The sequence below is a fragment of the Papaver somniferum genome, chromosome 10 (assembly GCF_003573695.1).
Source record: "Papaver somniferum cultivar HN1 chromosome 10, ASM357369v1, whole genome shotgun sequence".
NCBI classification, from domain to species: Eukaryota; Viridiplantae; Streptophyta; class Magnoliopsida; order Ranunculales; family Papaveraceae; genus Papaver; species Papaver somniferum.
This window is the reverse complement of record NC_039367.1, coordinates 162,626,086-162,647,173: the sequence shown is the minus strand read 5'-3', so window position 1 is coordinate 162,647,173 and position 21,088 is coordinate 162,626,086. Positions and strand designations below refer to the sequence as shown.

At 38.2% G+C, this 21,088-nt stretch overlaps 1 protein-coding gene and 1 pseudogene across 1 annotated transcript; one reads left to right on the top strand and one right to left on the bottom strand.

Annotated features, from left to right (window-relative positions):
• Positions 1 to 9,800: 9,800 nt before the first annotated feature.
• On the bottom strand, positions 9,801 to 17,516 carry LOC113317401 (annotated as a pseudogene).
• A 1,935-nt stretch (positions 17,517 to 19,451) lies between these two features.
• Positions 19,452 to 20,099, top strand: LOC113316757 (F-box/kelch-repeat protein At3g06240-like). The gene has a single exon (XM_026564906.1). The coding sequence runs from the start codon at positions 19,452 to 19,454 to the stop codon at positions 20,097 to 20,099; it is 648 nt and encodes a 215-aa protein (XP_026420691.1).
• Positions 20,100 to 21,088: the final 989 nt, after the last annotated feature.

Here is a 21,088-nt window from a genome sequence, read left to right as displayed (position 1 = left end):
AAAGACTACCCACTTGAAACTGATCACATCACATTATTGGATGGTCATTCAAATGGTCTGATTTACTTTCAGGGTACTAGTTGGAGGGATAGGAGACGTTCTTGCCTTTGGAACCCTGCCACCAAAGAGTACAAAATCATACCCAAATCACCAGCAAAATACATAAGCTACGGGGTTGAGATGTCTGGTTTTGGTTATGATTACAAGGTAATACATATTGGAAAACCAAACGAACATGAGAACAGATGTTTAGTAGACATCTATATTCTAGGATCGAATTCATGGAATAGAAGTTACACTGAGCTTGATATTAATAATGAGCTTCGGTTTACAAATGGGGTGCTTTCGAATGGAGCAATGCACTGGTTGTGCACGAAACGTGGCAAAGACTCCAAGCTAATCACCACTTTCAATATTAGCGATGAAAAATTTAAAGAAATTGAACCACCTAAAGAAGTTCCTAAAGAATTTTTGATGAGTGTGGGAACTTTGGAAGGGTTGCTTTGTGTACTTGTTAATTTTGGTCAAGTTCAATTTAGTGTTTGGGTGATGCAGGAATATGGGGTTCAAAAATTTTGGACCAAACGTTATGTTATTACCCATGAGAAATTTATGAAATATCCTTCTGATGTGTTTCTCTTGTGTTCCTTGGACAAAGGTAAAAAAAATTTCTCTAATAGTGACACAATAGTTTTGTATGACCCAAAACATGAATATGCTAGAGAATTAAGCATGGAACGAGATATAAGAGGCTGGATCTGGAATTCAGTGAATTATTTTGAAAGCTTAGTTTCAGTTAACTCTGGGATCTAAGATAAAGAACGAACAAGAGAGAGCAGAGCACAAACGCGGAAGCATAAAAGACTACATTGATAATAATTGGGTGTTTGAATTCTCATGGCTTAACATCTTATTTATATTGTTCACAAACTTGAAGATCACTCAAAGTACTAACCTAATAAAATCAAACTCTAAATAAAGACACTTTCCTAACATAACACAAACTCTAAAGGGAAACCGTGTGCTATGCGTCACACGGTTTATATGCCTTAACACCCTCCCTCAATCTCATGGGGATTGGAAAAACCGCATGAGATTGGCCATGAAAGTTGTTGATGAAGTGCGGTGCCAATAAATGCCCGAGAAGTATAAGAAGAAGCGCGTCTGTGCGTAAGTTGTAAGGCTGAGACAATGCTGGGCCGAGAAGAGAGGACTGGAAGCAGCTGGACGAGCTGGGCTTGACAGGGAGGAAAATTGCTGGGCTAAAGATGGACTGGACCGAGTAGGAGGACGTGAAAAATTGGAAGCAGCTGGACGAGAGAAGCTGGAAGCAGCTGAACGAGTTGGGCTAAGAGTAATGGTGATGAAGAGAGATAAGTGGGCTTAGGAAACAAAGATGAGAAGAAGCTCGATGACGAGATGGGAAGAACAGGGACGAGTTTATGGAAAGTGGAACAGAGAGATAAGGATGACGTCCAAATTAAAGATCGATCATGTGGTAAGTTGATTATGACCGAGATGGAGGACTGTGATGGAGTTGTCGAATGAGAATAGAGAACGCAAAGCTAAGCAATGGTGAGAGACGAACAAGACCGCAGAGAGAATGAGTTTACTGGTAGGAGGGACGTGGCGAAGCCATTATTGATCGTTGAGCCTGGCAGGGATAATGATGCTGCTGCTTTTGATTGACGATTTGAGGTTGAGATTTTGCAATATCTCGAAATACGTCATCAAAACTAAACATGGTAATTCTAAGAGGAAACGTGGAGCTGACGGAATGGTGGACAATTAGTAAGCTTAACAAGGATAAGAAGAGACAAGCTAGCTAACGTGAAGGTGGATAGAAAATAGATGGGTTAGATGTTGGGCTTAGAGAGTTTGGTGGGTTTGGAATTAAAAAGCGGGATAAAATTAAGAAAGAAGTATACGTGGACCAGACAGAATGAAAGAAAATAAACAAAGATCGCAAAGAAAAGATTAAGAATTAGGAAAAGTAACGGGAGACGAAAAGAAAAAAGATAGAAAAGTTGGGTATTGTATGTAGGGAGACAGAAAAAGAGAAAGTGGAAGAGGACAATGTGATCACGTTGCTTAATGGGTAGCGTTCTTTTAGTTGGTGGTGGATTGGACGAAAAGGAAGGTAAGAATGAAAAAGAAGAGAAAAAAGTTTGTGCTTGAAGGAATTAATTAATAAATTAAAGAATAAGGGAACAATAGAGGAAGAGGTATTGCCGTGGTGGACGGGGAGAAAGGAAAAATGGTGAAGGATTACGTAGTACCGTGGACGACGTGTTTTTTTTTTTTTTTTTTTAATAAACTTAAATAGAAAGATGGTTGATAGGGTTTAGAAGAAAAGATACGGAGATCTTAATAGGCAGAGAAGAAACGAAAGGGTAAAGAAAATTAGAAGAAAAGAATTACCAGGATATATTGTTTGACAGTGATGATATGGTAAGGTTGTGAAAAAACAGAGGAAGCCATCATTGATTGAGACGAGTTGATTACAGTTGAGAGAACAGATGTTGTAGAGACAGCGGAAGACATGAGGATCAACCGCTCTGATACCAAGATAAAGAACGAACAAGAGAGAGGAGAGCACAAACGCGGAAGCATAAAAGACTACATTGATAATAATTGGGTGTTTGAATTCTCATGGCTTAACAGCCTATTTATATTGTTCACAAAATTGAAGATCACTCAAAGTACTAACCTAATAAAATCAAACTCTAAATAAAGACACTTTCCTAACATAACACAAACTCTAAAGGAAAAGCGTGTGCTATGTGTCACACGGTTTATATGCCTTAACAATCTACGTGGGTGGAAATCAAGAAGAAGAAGACAATGACAATCTAGATTTAGATTTAGATTCAGATTAATCCTTAATGTGAATGTTTAGTACATAGGATCAAATTTGGTGATAAAAAGTCTGATATGAAATTCAGTCAACGATTTTCAATTATATATATGTGTACAGTTAAGTATGAAAAAACGGGGACCTAGCTCAGCTGGTCATACCCATCCTCAAAGTTTCATGCACTCCAAAAGGTCCAGGTTTGAATCCCGGATGGCATAATATTTGCAAAAATTAACATGGAAGATAGAGTCAGCTTGACCTTTGCGACATAATGGCAGCCCCATTCGCTTCAGCGAAGAACTGGGATAAGTTCCTTCCGAAATTATTTTGGAAGAATCCCCTTTCACTATGTGAATTCTAGGTTGTGTTAATGTATTGCCTTTTGTTTCCACAAAAAAAGAAAAGACAACGTTATCCCACAAGCCATCAGAAAATAACGAGATACAGTAGGTGGTTAATGTGGATGTGGTTCTTCAAAAACAGTGAGATTTTACTCTGGAAAGGGGCCAAACTAGTTTTGTATGACCCAAAACATAGAAGTGATAGAGAATTAACCTTTCGTTGTATAGACCTCTCATGTGTATTGAAATACCTTGTAAGCTTAGCTTCAGTTAACTCTGGTATCTTATGCTGGCGAGAATCCAGAAGACGAAGAAGAAGATTCCTATTAATCTTTACAGTGGATGTTTCATGAGATGAGATGAGATAAGATGGATTTGGCAATACATCCCCCTGTATTGAAATTCAGTCATTGATTTTCATAGAGCTTTTATTCGATTTTAATCAAGGGTGTGCAATATGATAAATTATCAGATGTTTATTTCTCTGGGAATTAATTTACGAATCGATTACAGACTCAGATTTTAATTTTATTTCCAAAGCAATGAATAGCTTTATGAAGTTTCTAAACAAGAGCAATTAGAATATGTATTTCTGCTTCCATGTTTTTCTCTTCGACTCACTTATATTCAGTACACTCGATATACTCCAGACTGTGAACATTCGACGCAGTAGATGCCTTAGTGTTTGAGGTACCCTATCGACCTGCAATAGCGGTGAAAGTGACATTGTTGTTTGAGCAGCGAATTGCAGCAAATTCAGACTTATTTGATAATGCTGGGAAACTATACGGAGGCTCTTTAGGTGATGGAAGATCAGTTTCACTGATGAGCATGAAATCCACTTCAGCCATGGTTGGCCGATCTACTGCTCCGTTTTGAACGCATAACAGCCCAATATGTAAGCATTTCTTGACTTCTGATAAAGAATAAAAATTACCCAATGCCTCATCGACAACCTCCGACCATCTGCCTTCATTCCAGAGTCTCCAAGTGTGAACACCATTAATTTGGTAGCACAACCAATTGAAACACATGATAAAGTACCGTCTATAACAAGATATAGACTCAAATCATGAACGAAATTAAGATTATGAAATGAAATAGAAATCAACACAAGCATATACGTGGTTCGACAACGGAGTGTCTACATCCACGGGTGAAAAAGAGTTAAGGTGTTTATTAAGATTGTTGGGTTACATTGAAGGAGCTTCGTCCATCTCTCTGTGAGGCATCCATCCCAAGAATCGAAAAGAGAAAAGCAATAGAAATAGAACCCTCCTCTTTCTTCTCCGACCCCTCTCACTTTTTAGACCTAATCGTTTTGGTTTATAAAGGGAAAATATCTTCCGGAGAATTACTCTTCTATCCTTAGCTTAGGATTGAAGCTGTGTTGGGGTTGATATGGTGTGTGCTGCTGTATTCTTGTGTCCAGCTGCAGCTTCTAATCATCCTCCATGTGTCCATACAGATTATGGTATCTACAATTTGCCCCTTTTCTTGAGGGTCGATGATAAGCGATCCTTAAGAAAAATTCCTCTCACCATAATCGTTCATGCTTCGGTTGTTGTTTCCTTCGGCCGCTCCTTGTCGAAAGGTTCTGCATTCTTATCGTACTGGTACAAGCACTCTTCGTGGCTTGTTCTTTGTTGGTATTTGGCATTGACATTTTCAATACCCGGCTTGGTGCTTGTCCGTTGCATGCTTCAAGTTGAACATGCTTTGTAAGGCCGGTTGAGCAGCAACAACCTATACATCGTAGCGTCGACAACTTTTACTTCACAACACCGTATTATTTGGGGTCACAGGACCTCGTAGGATTACTCAAATTTATCTGGCACAAAAATGTAAGTGGACGACATTTCGTATCAGTTTTTTTTGTATTATAATAAATAAGGTAAATTCATCTTATGAGCAGTAACAAATTTATTAAGTATTTGTATGGTTTGATCTTGCCCCTGCATTGTGGGGAATCGTAAATCGATTGTCGCTGAGGTAAGATGAGTGTTTGAACCTGTCACCCCGTTGGACAATCTCGGGCCAGGAGATTACCGAACGGTGGGGGTTGAAAATCTCCCGGAGACGTGGTGTAAAACTGAATGTTTTGCAAACACCCGTTCCGCTGAGCTGCCAAAGGCATGTCATGTTGGGCATCTCTTTCTTATGGAAGCCTTCCCCCTGGTCGTACACTCATAGACGCTTATGGGGGAGTCCGGAGAGATTGCGTGTGAACGCTTTACCCAGTATGAAGATATGAGACCGGTGGTGCTTGCCCCGGTTCTCCATTATATGCATTAGTATTCAAAAACGTATCCAATTTATGGAAATGTATGCATTATTCCGAATTGAAATATATCAAATGCGTATAATAATGTATGCTAATATAAACAAGATGCAAGGAGTCTGAATATTTGCAAACTCTTTAGTTGTGTGTATGCCCCCTTTTGGTTTCGGAAGGTGGTTCTTGAAGCTTGCGAAAGCAAAAGTATCTGCTCTAACGTAGGATGCTTAGGCTGTCGAATTTGAGCTGCCCCTTGAACTGTGCTTTTGAAATGATTGCCCCGACGAAGAATTTATTAACTTCTCCGTTGCTGTCACTTTTTCTCTATTGCAGTTGCCAAAAATCATGATTTGCTGGAGATCTGTAACAACCAGCACATGCTTCTTTGTGTATTGCCGTCGGGCATCTTTGAGTGAAAAAAGTTTCGAGGTTACAGTAGAAGGCTTGTTTACTTGGTATCCACGTGAGATATTTAATCTCATATTGTATTACCCGCTCGTTTTAGGATCGGTCCAGGACAATAAATTATTTTATTTCTTGTGCTTCAAGATACTCGTTAGTAATACCAACATTATGAAATTATTTAATTTCAATTAGCAACTTGAAAACCGCCAAAAAGACCTCGAGATTGACTTTTGTTTATTGATTGGGTTAAAATTATTAAACCCCAAGGACACTTTAGGAGCTTGTAGGGAATCGTATTGTCATCATCATGCATCATCGGAATTTCACCGAGGCTATATTTTCGGAGTGGAGCCGACACCATATTGGCCAAGCTTCTTATGCTTCTCAGTAGTTAACTAGTGCGGTGTCTGGAGCAATAATCGTCGTCTTCAGCAAGCATCATGTCTGCGCTACTTCTCATTTATTGTACAGACGCCTTCCTCTTTGAATCGTCCTTGCAAAGCTTTGCACTCTCCATTGGGTTATGCATCGTTGATGTCTTTGAAGCATCCCCACCGGATTTTGGATCATCGTTGTGAATGCGAAAGAGATATCTTCCTATCTCTGTGGTAAGGGATATCTTCATTCACGAAGATCATATCCCTTTTTTAAGGGATATCTTCATTCATGAAGATATGAAGTTCAGGGAGATTGCTCCGTAAACATTGACCGTCCTGCTCGACCATCATATTCTGGATCATAGTTATGAACAGCAGAACCTTCGTTGGAGCCTTTGTTAACAGAGCCTTCGTTGTTGGAGCCCTCGTCAACAGAGCCTTCGTTGTTGGAGCCCTCGTCAACAGGGCCTTCGTTGTTGGAGCCCTCGTCAACAGAGCCTTCGTTGTTGGAGCCCTCGTCAACAGGGCCTTCGTTGTTGGAGAAAATCCTTTGTTGTTGGGACTTTCGTCAACAGAGCCTTCGTTGTTGGAGTCCTCGTCAACAGGGCCTTCGTTGCTGGAGCAAATCCTTTGTTGTTTGGACCTTCCTCACCTGAGTCTTCGATGAATAGAAGAAGCTTCGTTGTTGGAGCCTTCGTCAACAGAGCCTTCGTTGTTGGAGCCTTCGTCAACAGAGCCTTCGTTGTTGGAGCCTTCGTCAACAGAGCCTTCGTTGTTGGAGCCCTCGTCAACAGGGCCTTCGTTGTTGGAGCAAAGCCTTTGTTGTTGGGACTTTCGTCAACAGAGCCTTCGTTGTTGGAGTCCTCGTCAACAGGGCCTTCGTTGCTGGAGCAAAGCCTTTGTTGTTTGGACCTTCCTCACCTGGGTCTTCGATGAAATTTGGTTATACGATTGAAATTTGGTTATATGATCTTCGTGTAACGCCGTTTGAAATTTGGTTATACGATTGGTTAACAGCTCACGATCTTGCTACGCGTCATCGTCGTCGGTTATAAAGAAGATGGCTCTACATCAATCTTGGGGTGAAGATAGGAGCTGCGTCGCTGTAGTGTGTGACCGAAGTTATATCATCGTTGTGTGAAGTGAAGTCATATCTTCGAGTAAACTATGCTTCGTGTTAACAAGTTATCTTAACAAGTCATCGTTAAAGCTTCGTGTAAACACGAATGCTTCGTGTAAACAAGTCATCGCTGTGTGGAGAGCCTTCGTTCCTTTGTCTTAACAAGTCATTTTGGAAGATAGCCTATTACGGCATATACACAACAGGTTGAACTGCACCGGTTGTAAGCACTTTTTAACCAATTTAATTCTCTGTTTGCAGCGGTTGCAAGTATGCGAGGAAGCATCATCTATCGGCTTATTTTTGGAGCGTGCAACAGCACGCAAGGATGGAAAATGTTGGCAAAGTGGTTCATTTAACACCCGTCCGTCCTCCCAAATACGGACATTAAGGATCACAAAAACTGTCCTTAGAATACCAAGAAGAAAAATCTTTCCGTGTTTTTCCTTGGTGATAGTCTTCCACAGCACGTTGAAATTAATATTATGAATAAAGAAGAATACTAATTAACATCATGAAAAAAAAAACTCTTCGTAGCAAGACTTCGGCTCTTCATTGTCATCGCACTCCAGCCTTCGGGCATTAGATCTTCGTTTTTGGTGCTGCATCGGTTTTAATGCATCGTATTAAACCAGAAACAATGTACTCTTCGTGTTTTTGATATATTTTCGCGAAGCTTGCCAACTGATAGCACTGGAGACAACGGTCGCTGAATAATAGGAGTATAATATAAGAACTCCGGAGCCAATACTATTGGGAGTAATGAGTTTCCGGTTTTATCGCGCGTCGACATCAGAGGTGGGTTAACTCATCGTCATCGATATCAGACTTGGCATCTTCATGCCATCGTCGAAATCAGACTTGAGTTATACCGTGGCTTTTAACTGAGCTTGGCTAAACTCTTTTAGCTTTATCGACATCAGACTTGGTATCTTCATGCCATCGTCGACGTCAGACAACCGCTCATTATGGTCGTTGCAAGGCTTTGCATTCCCGTCTGATATATTCATAAGCTATTTTCCCCATGTATGCTCTATACTGGAAGAAGTCTATACCATCAGCCAGCAGCAGCTTTACGTTCGTAGCGACAAGATCAGTTGACAGTAACAAGGAGTATCTAGGGCTTTGTCTTTGACATCATCGGAAGAACTACTTTTACTGGTTATTTGATATTGCTCTTTACGTACTCCATGCTAAAGAGAACGAAGCATCAGCGGTATTTGGATTCTGCCCCTGAGTGAGCGGAGAGAGAAAGAGATGTCTTCATCTCATTGGTAAGGAATATCTTAATGAATCTGAAAGAGATATCTTCATATCTCGATCTCTTTATTCATGAAGATATGCTTCTATTATCAGATCTCATTGGTAATGTTCCAAGTATTAATACTTGGAACTTTCGTGTAACTCTGTTGCTTTGATCTTCAGCTTGAACTCTTCGGACTTTTGGCATCGTAGCAAGGCTTTGTCTCATCATCTTCGGGCTTTAGATCACTAAAGAACCCAAGTATTAATGAGTGCGATTAACCGCATCATGGCAGCAACAACGGTGGTATGTAGTAATGCTACCCCGCGTGGAAAGACTGTGCCATTATTAAGCAGCTGGGTTTACAGAAGCTTGGCATCATCAGAATGAGATCGAAGCTGGATCGGAGAAAACGAAGGTACACCATCGTTCTCCGTCTTTACGATTTGAGGTGGCTATGCGGCTGCATTGCCACTTTTGATTGGTCCAAAAACATCATCGTCGCAGGTTTTCTTTAGCAGAGCTTTGGCATCGGACTCTGCTCATCGCTGCATGGCTTTGTATTGTCGGCATCAGAATTTGACTAGTCCTCTGGGTGAACTTTGTACTTCATCGCTCACTTGGATGAACTTTGTACTTCATCGTCATTGGCATGAGGACCTGATCAGTGGGTTTGCACTTCGGTTGGTGTCATCGTCTTTGTATTTAAGACTACGGGTTCATTTGGAGCATCGGCAACACTTTGTACCACCATCCTTTGCAGCATCGTTGCCTGGGTATGAATTGCATCTTCGGTGTGTAGTCCCTGCACATCAAAAAATCCTTGGGAAACATACTGGTTGTAAGGTAAAGGACTAGAACATGGACTACAATTCAAAACCCAAAGAGAAACTTTGGTCGTCCAAATATGACAGCCGTAAGGATCTCAGGAAAACAAACGACATTGGTTTGTAACCCAACAGAGCTGGCAGAGACAAATCTCAAAGTCGGTCAAAAAACAAGTATAAGAAAATACATTTTGAGAAGGTAGAATAAATTCTTTACTCATAACCTGATTCTAGCGCCAAATTGTGAACACCATTAATTTGGTAGCACAACCAATTGAAACACATGATAAAGTACCGTCTATAACAAGATATAGACTCAAATCATGAACGAAATTAAGATTATGAAATGAAATAGAAATCAACACAAGCATATACGTGGTTCGACAACGGAGTGTCTACATCCACGGGTGAAAAAGAGTTAAGGTGTTTATTAAGATTGTTGGGTTACATTGAAGGAGCTTCGTCCATCTCTCTGTGAGGCATCCATCCCAAGAATCGAAAAGAGAAAAGCAACAGAAATAGAAACAGAACCCTCCTCTTTCTTCTCCGACCCCTCTCACTTTTTAGACCTAATCGTTTTGGTTTATAAAGGGAAAATATCTTCCGGAGAATTACTCTTCTATCCTTAGCTTAGGATTGAAGCTGTGTTGGGGTTGATATGGTGTGTGCTGCTGTATTCTTGTGTCCAGCTGCAGCTTCTAATCATCCTCCATGTGTCCATACAGATTATGGTATCTACACCAAGTCTGAAATAAAAATTTCAAGAAATATGCAAAGAGTGATGAGAGTGAGCCTTACAGTGCATATCAATTTATTATATTGAAAAATGTTTGAATACAAATACTTACATGAAGTAAAAGGTTCAAAGGTTGTTCAGGATCGTAGAAGCTGTTATTTTTCTTACCGCTTACGATTTCTAGTATTAATACTCCAAAACTGAAGACATCGGACTTCTCTGAAAACGTCCCTCCCATTATATACTCTCGAGACATATAACCACTGCACTTGATGGCAAAGACATGTTATGTAGTAGATGAGAAGAAGAATTACTGAAATTTAAGATAAAAACGAAGGAAACGTGGTGCTTACAATGTACCGACGACCCGGCTAGTGTTAGCTATAGTTTGATTCCCAGAAAATCTCCGTGCCATTCCAAAGTCTGAAATTTTTGGGGTCATGTCTTCATCCAATAGAATGTTACCGACTTTGAGATCCCTATGAATAACTCTTAACCGAGAATCACGATGAAGGTAAAGAAGGCCCCGAGCAATCCCCCCAATAATATTGAAGCGTTTCTCCCAATTTAGCTGCGCTTTTCTCCTAGGATCTACCATCAGTGCGGACATGCTTGGATTAGTTGTGGTGGAGATTTGGGATGAATGTAAAGTATATGGAAGATTTTCTTACGGAGCGGCTACGATGTGGCCCCTCTTTATATTTTGACACATATTGTAAAGTAAAAAAGAGTTTAAAAATTGTTTTATTACACAACTGTTTAACTAAAAAAGAAATTAAATTTCTACTTTTTTTCTCAAAAAATGAATGCTTTACGGGGATTTAGAGGTGGCAGGTTTTTAGATTATACAGGTGTCAAGAAATAAAGATGGGCCACATACGATCACATCGTAGACGGAGCGGATTTTGTGTTGTATTAAAAGAAAAAGATGATGTTTGATATCATATCAGAAAACAAACCAAATAGAAATGCATCCAGGCTTTTGTTGGGCATGAACTCATAGACTAACATATTTTCTTTTCCTTCCACGCAGCAACCCAGCAGCTTCACAAGGTTACGGTGTTGAAGTTTTGAGATCAATACAACCTCATTCTTGAATTCTTCGATACCCTGGCCAGAGTTTTTCGACAGTCTTTTCACTGCTATTTCGTGCGCGTTCTGTAATATTCCCTAAAACCACCCTCCAATGCACATATAATGCTATTAGTAAATAGACATGCTCATCACTATCTTACTGTAATAAAGAAAATGTCGGTTTTTGGAACATTAGACGATTATGCCCCCGTATTTGTGTCCCAAACGGTTCTTGGTCCCGTTTTGACCCGTAACCCGTTAACCTGCAACAAGCCGGTCCCAGCCCGCCCGATTGCCAGCTCTAAAATTTTACAATATAAGATAATAATCACCTGGTTAAATTGGGACCTAGGCCAATTATTTGGATCCTATCAAATTTCCTTTCCCACTCCACCAAATGGCTATGGGCTACCAAACTTCCCAAAAATATTAATCTACTCCCAAATTAATTCCTAAAACTATCTCATCTTATGTGTTGGCCGAAGTGACAATAGTCACATTGAACCCTCGAATATGTTCGAAGATCTCGAAATGATCCTCTCATATAAATATTAATCTTTCCATTTTCAGTAAAACCAAAAAAACATAAAAAACCTAAATCTAAAAATAAAAAAATCTATTTTTATCCTAATCTTTCCAAATTCTCAAAACCCTAATCAATTTTTTATTTTAGCATCTTCTCCAATGATCTTCGATCCAACCAAGAAACAGGTAAATATCCATCAACCCATTCTACTGTTTACATTTCTTTATTGATTACATTTTTAAATCTTCGATTTTTAAAAACCAAAATATCTGATCTTACCCAGAATCGGTTTTGTTGACATATCGAATAAACCGATTCTGGGTTTTGTTCTTCGGCCAGGAAGAGCATCCACGGTAATCGGTTTATAAGATGATTAGCATCGACCGATGCTAGGTTGGAAACCGGTATGAAAAGACAACACCAGAATCGGTTTATAAGTGCATGAACATAGACCGATTTTGGATACAAATATTTTTTTTAACCCTGCAATTCCACCGTCGGGTTTTATGTGCTTGTTAATTTACCGATTTTGGAATTGTCTCTTCAGATTAGTTCCTTTTCATAATCGGTTTTTATATATGTATCACATAAACCAATTGTCTATGTTTGACATTCTTGTATGTTTTTGTGGTTAGAATCAGAATACATATGTTTAGTTATACCGATTGTTCACTAGATTTTATTTATATATATATGTATTTTTTTTTATGTGGATATGGACTTCGGACACCTAGCACTGGAGGATATTCTCAGGGCACCACAACCAGTGCCAGATAGAAGCCTCTACAAGTTTTCTTTTGGGCGTGAGGCCAATCTTGAACAAGACCTCGCATTGATAGACAAGCTTGCACTGGAAGTGCTTTATGAGGTCATGAGGTACACTAGGAGAAGGATAGACATGATTTCATCTGAGAGGGATCGTCATGGATTTTTGGAAGATACGTGGGAAGAAATTACTCAATATTAAGCCATGGCTGAAGCAGAAGCTGTTGCTTTTAATGCTGGTGCTGGTGGTGGTGTTGCTGCTCCTGATGCTACTGCTGCGAATGCTCCCGGTGGTGGTGCTGCTGATGCTAGTGCTCCTGCTCTTTAATTAAGTATTTAAGTTTATATTTATAAGACTTGTGGTTGTTTTACGTTTTTAACACTCTTTTCGGATGGTCATGGTTTATATCTGGGGATTTTAATAAAGTGCCACACTTCCAATTTCCGGTTTAAGAAAGTGCCACTGTTTTTTTCAAACTTTATATATAAAATGCCACAACTGCTATGTATTTCGTCAGGGCCCACAAAATCGGTCTATAGTCATTGAATCAGTCAAGAAAATATGTCATTATTACTTAACTATCCTTCTCTATCTTTACCGACTTGCACCCGTACAAAAACGAAAAAACTCGATATGATTCATGCCTCCTTCTTCTTCCCGAGAGTCATCTTTCCGTCGAGCAGAAGAGCACCGAATTGAAGAGATGGGTAAGATTCATCATTCGATTGATATTCTGAAGTTGTTTAAGGAAAAATTGAAGAGATGATTGGGAATTTTAGAAATTAGTGAAATTAGGGGTTTATTTTGAACCAAATTCTGATTCAGACACCATTTTTATTTCTTAATAACTCGGTTATGTCTATTTTGTAGTATCCTATTATGGGTTTGCTTTTAGTTTTTTGTGAGTTTGGAATTGGGTTTTGATTTCCATGAAAGATTTGTGTTTTTGTTCATCTTGGCAAGAGAGATTGGGAGTTTGAGACAGAGAGCATGGAGGAATTCGCGTTGTCGTTGTTTGAATTGAAGATTGAGAACGATGAAGATGAATCTGTAGTTGCTTCCAATTAAGAGAGGATAATGAAGATTTCCGAGAGAAAGAAGAACAATGGAGAAACTGAAGTTCTATGGATGAATTAAGTGAATGGGTTTGTATAAATATTAGGGTTCGAGATATTCTTGTTAGATTTGTGATGAATTTTGAAGAAACCAGATCTAGAGGAAGAAGGGTTTGTTGCTAATTTGACGATGGTGAAGAATCGCATGAGTTTGGGAAATAATTAAGGTTTGAAAATGGGTTTATGTTGTGGCTAAAATTGACGGAGAATGGGGTTTTGATGTTAACGGAGGTGTCCAAATAAAATTACAGTGAGTAGTAATCTTACTCGTAACCAAACTCAACAGTGACTCGTACTGCTAAGTCGATCTAAATCGATCTTAGTTAGATAATTTGGGTGCTTAGATGTCTTTTGCTAGGGCTGATTTGTTGCCACTTAGGCACTAACGGAAGTTAACCAGTTTTTCAAAAAAACGGGATAGAAAAGGTAAAAGGTGCGACATTTTATAAATAATGAAAAACGGTGGCACTTTCTTAAACATGAAATTGAAAGTGTGGCAGTTTATTAAAATTTCCATATATTTTGGATGATCGTGGTTTGAACTTAATGCTCTTAAGGTTTTAATTATAATTTGGGATATTTTGACTTTAGATCTCGATTTTGCGACCAATATTACATTTAGGTCCTAGAAAATTCAATACTAGAGTTTGGGTCACCGAACTGTAGTTGACTAAGCAGACGGTTAAAAAAATTGGTTAAATTAGGAAATGATCGACTAAAACTAAGTTTTCAATTTATTTACTAACCCAACCATTTGACTTTCCGTCAAAACACGTGTATGGTTAAACATTACCTAAATTAACGGCTGAAATTTCACGAACTACCTCTCTCAGTCAACCGTAATGCCTAAAAAACCAAATACTATGACTCTTAAACTTTTGACTTTTTAATAATTTATGATTATTATTTAGCATAACTTTTGATTTTACCCTTGAATTTGCAAGGATTCAACTGGTTTCAATCCACATTATTGGGTAAATGGGTTTTGTTCTCTAAGGTTCTGGTGTGATTTGGGTGTGTTTGCATATGGAAGAATAAAAACAAAAAAACCTAAAAGATTGAAAGTTAATAGATTATCTGTTTTGGGTTAGTGTTGAGTGATGAGCAATCAGAAAAGTAAGGTATTTCTTGGGATTGTTCTGGTGGTGGTGCAGAATGATGTGTAAGAGCTTTTTGTGGTTTTGGTTTAATGTTGCTGCCGACAAACCGTTGAAATACAGCGTGCTCTTAGTTTCAGTGGTGTTATCGTAAGTTTTGAAGAGAACTTCAAAGCCAATAAGGAGAAGGATACCATTCATTTTAGTTTGGGACATAGTTTATACCATAAAAACAGATAAGCACCGGTGCTAATGTCGTTGACTACTGGTGATGAATGACTATAAATTAATGAGGTTTTAGACTCCTGGTAGTATTAAAATGGTTGGTTCTTACCCAATTTGAGTTGCAGATATAAAAAGACACAAACAAACAGCAAACAGAGTGCTCCATGCATATCCAGGTTTCTCGCACATCTGTTGTTTGTTAAAAGTCCACAACCAGATTCAGCTGAACCTTCTGCCCGCCACCAGTCCGTTGGATCTATTTACGTGGATTAGATCGGATTGTTTGATGCATTTCAATAGCCTCAAGTGCACTAGGCCCCAATTTAGCCAGGATAATCAAGCATATAGTTTAAAAAAAAAAACAATCAAGCATATGTAAACATACCTTATAAACTGGCCCAAAACCCCCTTCTCCCAATTTATTTTTCAAGCAGAAGTTATTTGTTGCAGTAGCTAAACAAGTAAGGTTGAATATTTGCAATTCCTGTGTTTCTTCTTCAGACTTAACATCATCAAGCATGTTCGTATTTGAAGTATTGTTGTAGGTAGCCTTGGATTTCAGCAAATCTGCCAACACCGATTGGAGTTCTTTTAATTTTCCTGAGTATACATGAACAGGGGAAGATACTAGACAATGTTAATCCCAGATAGAACTAGGTTGAATATATTGGTGACAGTAGCAATAAATCTTCTCCTTTGTTTAGTTCATAATAATATTGATAGTGTTGTTCTGATGTGATCAATACTCTAGACAAATAAAAGGAGAAGGTAAGCATATTTACCTTTTTTATTAGCCTTATCCCTCTTGAACAGATAAATATATCCGAAGGCGCCCATGATTATGGCCACCAAAGTGAATACTGGTATGATGATTTTCCAAATTATCGCCCTCCTCTTTCTAACTGCAAATTTAGAAAAATTAACACACACAAAGTCATACTAAGCTAGGGAAAAAAAACACAATAATATAAAAGGAGCTCGATGAAGATGTCAGTTGTACTAGTAACACCCTGAAAGTGGGAAATTGGTCTATATTGTTGCTACCGTCTTCTTATAAGTATGAAAATCTCACTTACCTTCAGTTATTGGTATGGGACTGCTGGTGGGTGCAGAACTGCTAATTTCAGATTGTTGCTTAAGATAGAGATTTCCTGCACTGACATTTAATTTTTGTTTGACGTTCAACAAATTTCCATCCCACAACATACATCCAGAGTCTGTGTAAGCATAACCATTGCATGAACACGTACTCTCGCAAGCCGATTTGCAATCTTCCATGCTATTGAAGTTCTGAGACTGGGAATTATCAGGGAAATTCGATGCTGCTATTGGCAGAAAGAAATCTTTGCTCCTGCACTGCAAAGACTTGTTCCTAGTACACCCATCAGTTGAATCTTTGAGCCGATTAATCGGAACACACTCCAAATTAGTTATATTCTTACCACACCCACCAGTAGGAACTTGGAAATTTTGATCTGTAGGAGATCGTCTAACAAAACCCGGCAAACACTCACACGTCAAAGTATCCTGGTTGCAGTTGCCAAAAGTTCCACAAATACCATAAACATCACAGAGTTCTTTTGGTTGAGACCAAAACAAATTCCACCTTTCCGTTGTATTTGACCATGTAAATTGCTTGATTTGCCCAGAAATATCCATTACGAATCTCGAAATAATTGAGCTATCATACATATCATAAGTAAAGTAACTCTCATTTTCATTTGAAACGTAACTATAATTGAAAATGTAATTTAATGTCATGTCAGGAACTAAAGTAAATGTTTTTTGTCGGTTCATTCCATACCCCACTTGTCCAAACTTGTATGGATTTATTCCATCTTATCAAATACTGACTTGTTCCATCTAATTCTAGGCTGAAAATCCCTGCAGCTGGATCTTCTTGATTTCGCCATGAAGTAAGTACCTGATTTTTCTTGGTTTTTTTATTCAATCCAAGTTTCCCACCAGGTAACCAAGTATCTGTTGGATAATCAAAACTCTGCCAATACACCATAGATGGATTAGACCCATCTCTTAAAACTAGATTTCCATCATCACCAAGAACTGCTTCAGTTGTATTTGAAGTATCTGAAGCTAAATTAGTGGACCAGATTGAGGTTTTCGACTGGAAGGAGTCGTAGTGATAGAGAACTAGATTACCATTTTCTACGAGTTTGAATTCTGAAAATGATATATCCCCGAGAGGTTTATTTCTATTCGCTACCCAAACAATTGTTTGCACTGAGACTTTTTTATACCAAATACCTACATAGTAATTATGAGACTCACCTGGTGTGAAGAAACCCAATTCAAAGATTCCACCACTTGATATAATTGTTTGATTTCCAATGAGTGGTTTACCCAAAATGATCGTATTAGCTGCAATTGAATTATGAGGTTTATTGCTCAAGACAAAAACAAAAAGTAGGAAACAAGATTCCATGAATTGTTTCGTGTATCCATCTATGCATAAACAATATCAGATAAACCTGGATATTAATCTCTGTTAACAACTTTATGAAGATTCAAAACAAGACCAATTGAAGTGATTTTTTTTTTTTGGTTGACTCACTTAATTGTAAGTCGTCGAATATTTTGTGGCTGTGCTTTAGTGTATTGGTCTTACAAGTAGAAAAGTTGACTGGATCTCTAGACTTGTCTTCTAAATGGAAGAAATTGTTGAAGACAAGTCTTTGGTGGGACAAAGAAATAGACATGCCTAACTCATTTTGTTTCATCTACCCCTTCCACCATTTGTTTCCACTTCTTCTTCTCCCTGGGACTACTCTGCTGATTCATATGAACCTTCGAGCAGTGAAATCATTCCCATGTATGGATCTTTCACATGCGAAACTTGGACCAAATCAACCACCTGGATACCAATTTTACACCTAACCAAAAATACAAATAAATTTCAGTACAGTTTCCCAGAAGCAAATTAAGACATCCAGATCTGAAACATAAATTGCATGCATTACTGCAAAATGTATCAAGAATGGGAGAAAAATTGGCATATCTAACAGAGCAAAAAATTGAAGCTATACCAAAACTAAAGCAAACTATCACATTCGACCTGGTTGAGAACTAATTTCCAAGGTAGCATTTACCAGATTAAAAGGGAGATGGACTTGTTTAAGCGAACGAACCGGGGTAAAGATACAAGATTTACCTGCTGTTCTTGGAGCATGTTGCGTTTTGCATAATATTTGTGAAATTAGAAACGAAGAAATGGATTTGGAACTGATATTCGAGCTTTTTGATGACGAAATGATTGCTCAAACTAATACCATATCATGAGAGAGATATTTCTCCACTTCAAAAGCAACAGCAGATTCTTGCTTCAAGCGGTTTAGCCATTCTGTTCCAACAATATACTCACGCAGTACATTGTTTTTCTTGGCCTCAACTAATAAAATTGCGAGATCTACAACAAGGCTGGTAAAATATCTAAGGACTAGGTTGATTAATTATACTTTCTGAAAGGGATGATGAGCCAAACGAAGGTCTATCAAAATCAATCATCCAAGTTGTTCTTCTTTCAGCAAATTATTAATAAAGCAGCTAATTGTTTGCTGTTAGTATATCAAAGAAAAATCCCAAAGCAATCCAAGAATGATGGGTTCTTGCAATGTTTTTTAAAACGGAAAATGGGTCATTTGTCCAAATATTTTTAAATCACGGTTCAAATGGACGAGTAAAAAATAATTTGGATGAAATGGCCAAAAAAAATTAGTAAGGATGAAACTGGTTTCATCATAGCTTAAATTTAAAAAATAGCAAAGATGAAACTGGATACATCCTGTGTAAATTAAAAATAAGAAAAAATATTTGAAAATGGGCACGATGAGACTGGTTACATCCTGCCTATTTTTACATTTTTGTCCATTTAAACAGTATCAAAATCTAACTGTCCATTTCACCCAAGAATTGTTGATTTTGGTTTTTTTAACCAATTTTGTGTTTTTAAAAAGATCTCATCAGCCAAAAACTCACCCATGCGGGTGCCTTCATTAGGGCTGAGAAAAACACCTGAACCATAGATTTCACCCGACCCAATTTGCGTTCTGGCGGATGATTCTCAATCCGACTCACGGCGGACTGGACGCACTCATGCAGATGTATTTCTATAATCCGCCAGTTTAATGGACTGGATACGGATGAGGTGTTCAAAATCCGTTGGACACACGCTCACTCCAAGAATAACCATCAAGATTAGGTAATACTGTATGAGTTTTCTCTTATATATATTAATCTTTGGAAATTGGTTTTTCCCTCCGCCCTAAAAAGATTCGGCTGTCTACATATGCAAGCGGCAAGTTAAGGGGTTTTGATGGATAATTTCAACAATCTCCCAGCGGAGATCATATAGAGATTCTAATTCGTTTACCCGCCGAATCAGTTCTAAATTGCAAGTCAGTATCCAAAACATGTAGAAATCTTATTCATCATCCTTCATTCTCTAAGATGCACTCAAATCGTCACACTAATCATCATGATGATTCTGGTAATTTAGGTTTTATTGTCTTTACCACAGGTATATTTCAACTTTACTATTTTGAATATACTGAGAATCACGAGTCACCCATTAGTAAAGTTAGACGGTTCAACATAAAACCTCCGTGTCAGTATTATGCTATTGTTGGTTCGTTTAAAGGTTTGATATGTCTTGATGATCTTAAAGATAGATTTTGTATTTGTAACCCCACGACCAAAGAGTATGTTACTCTTCCTAAACCTAATTATAAGATTAATTCTGGTCGGGATTTCTTTACAGCAATCGGATTTGGCTACCTTCCCTCAACCAATGAGTACAAAGTTGTTGTAGTAGATAAGGTAGAGAAAGAACCCAATTTCGTAGAGGTCTTGGAGTACACTCCTGGTAGTCATAATGGATGGAGAAACATCGAAAAATTCAATCAGAAAATTGAATATATTGTATGCGGATGGCGACAAGGTATATTTTCGAATGCAGCTCTTCATTGGATGGACACCACAAGAAAGATTATAATCTTTGATTTGGCTGATGAAAAGTTTGGTGAACATCTTTCACCACCTCCTTTGCCAAGCGGTCACATAAAACTAGGAGTTTTGGGAGGGTTTTTTGTACAGTAGTATGTATGTGTTCAGTCACTAAAGAGTTGTATTATAATTGTATATGGCTATATCAAAAGAAGATTGATAATTATGTTAAGAAAGAGGAGGAAGAACACCAGTCATTGGGTTGGACTAAAGAATTTACTGCTACAACTAACTGCCCGTTATTATTTACGAAAAGTGGTGATGTCTTAAGTTACCCATCAAGATGTCTCCATATCTATCACCCAAAAACTTCTACTTGGGATAGGGTAGTTGAGTTTGAGGAGAATTTTCATCAAGTACTCCCTCACAAGAACACGTTAGTTTCATTAAAAGAGTTAGGAGAAGATGGTACACAAAAAATGGGGCCACTCAAACTTAAGAAGCGAAAATATGCATGATTAGCCAAACGAGAACAGCTGTGTTTATAGAATCTGATAAGAACAGGTAATCACCATCTCAATTTTTGAATTTTTTTAATTTATATATGGATTATTACATATTGAAATTGCGTAAGAAAGAACCATTTCACAGCTTACCACGAAGCTTCCACTAAACCTCAAAAAATTCACACAATATCAAACTTAAAGTTCCTGAACATTTAAAAAGGGCCATCCATGTTTTCGCTGTTGCAGGGAACTGCCTTGACCGTTACTGATATACTTCTTCTCTAAACATATCCCTAGGAATATTTTCTGAAAGATTTATTTGGAGAAGCTAATATTACATATGAAGCACCAATGATGTTGACCCCATCTTGAATTAAATCTCATCTTTAAACTGTATGTGTTTACCCCTTCTGATATGTCGTTAGGTAATTAAGTTTAGACATCAGCCACAACCGGGAAAAACCAATAAGCAGATATGAAGGCTAACATTTGGTACTGAAGGTACTATCTTTACATTCAACATGGTTCAAAACCAGTTTCCAAAGAAGCATTTACAATATTAAAAGGGAGATGCACTTGTTTACGCAAACGAACCGAGGTCAATTAAGCAACAAGATTTACCTGCTGTTCTTTAAA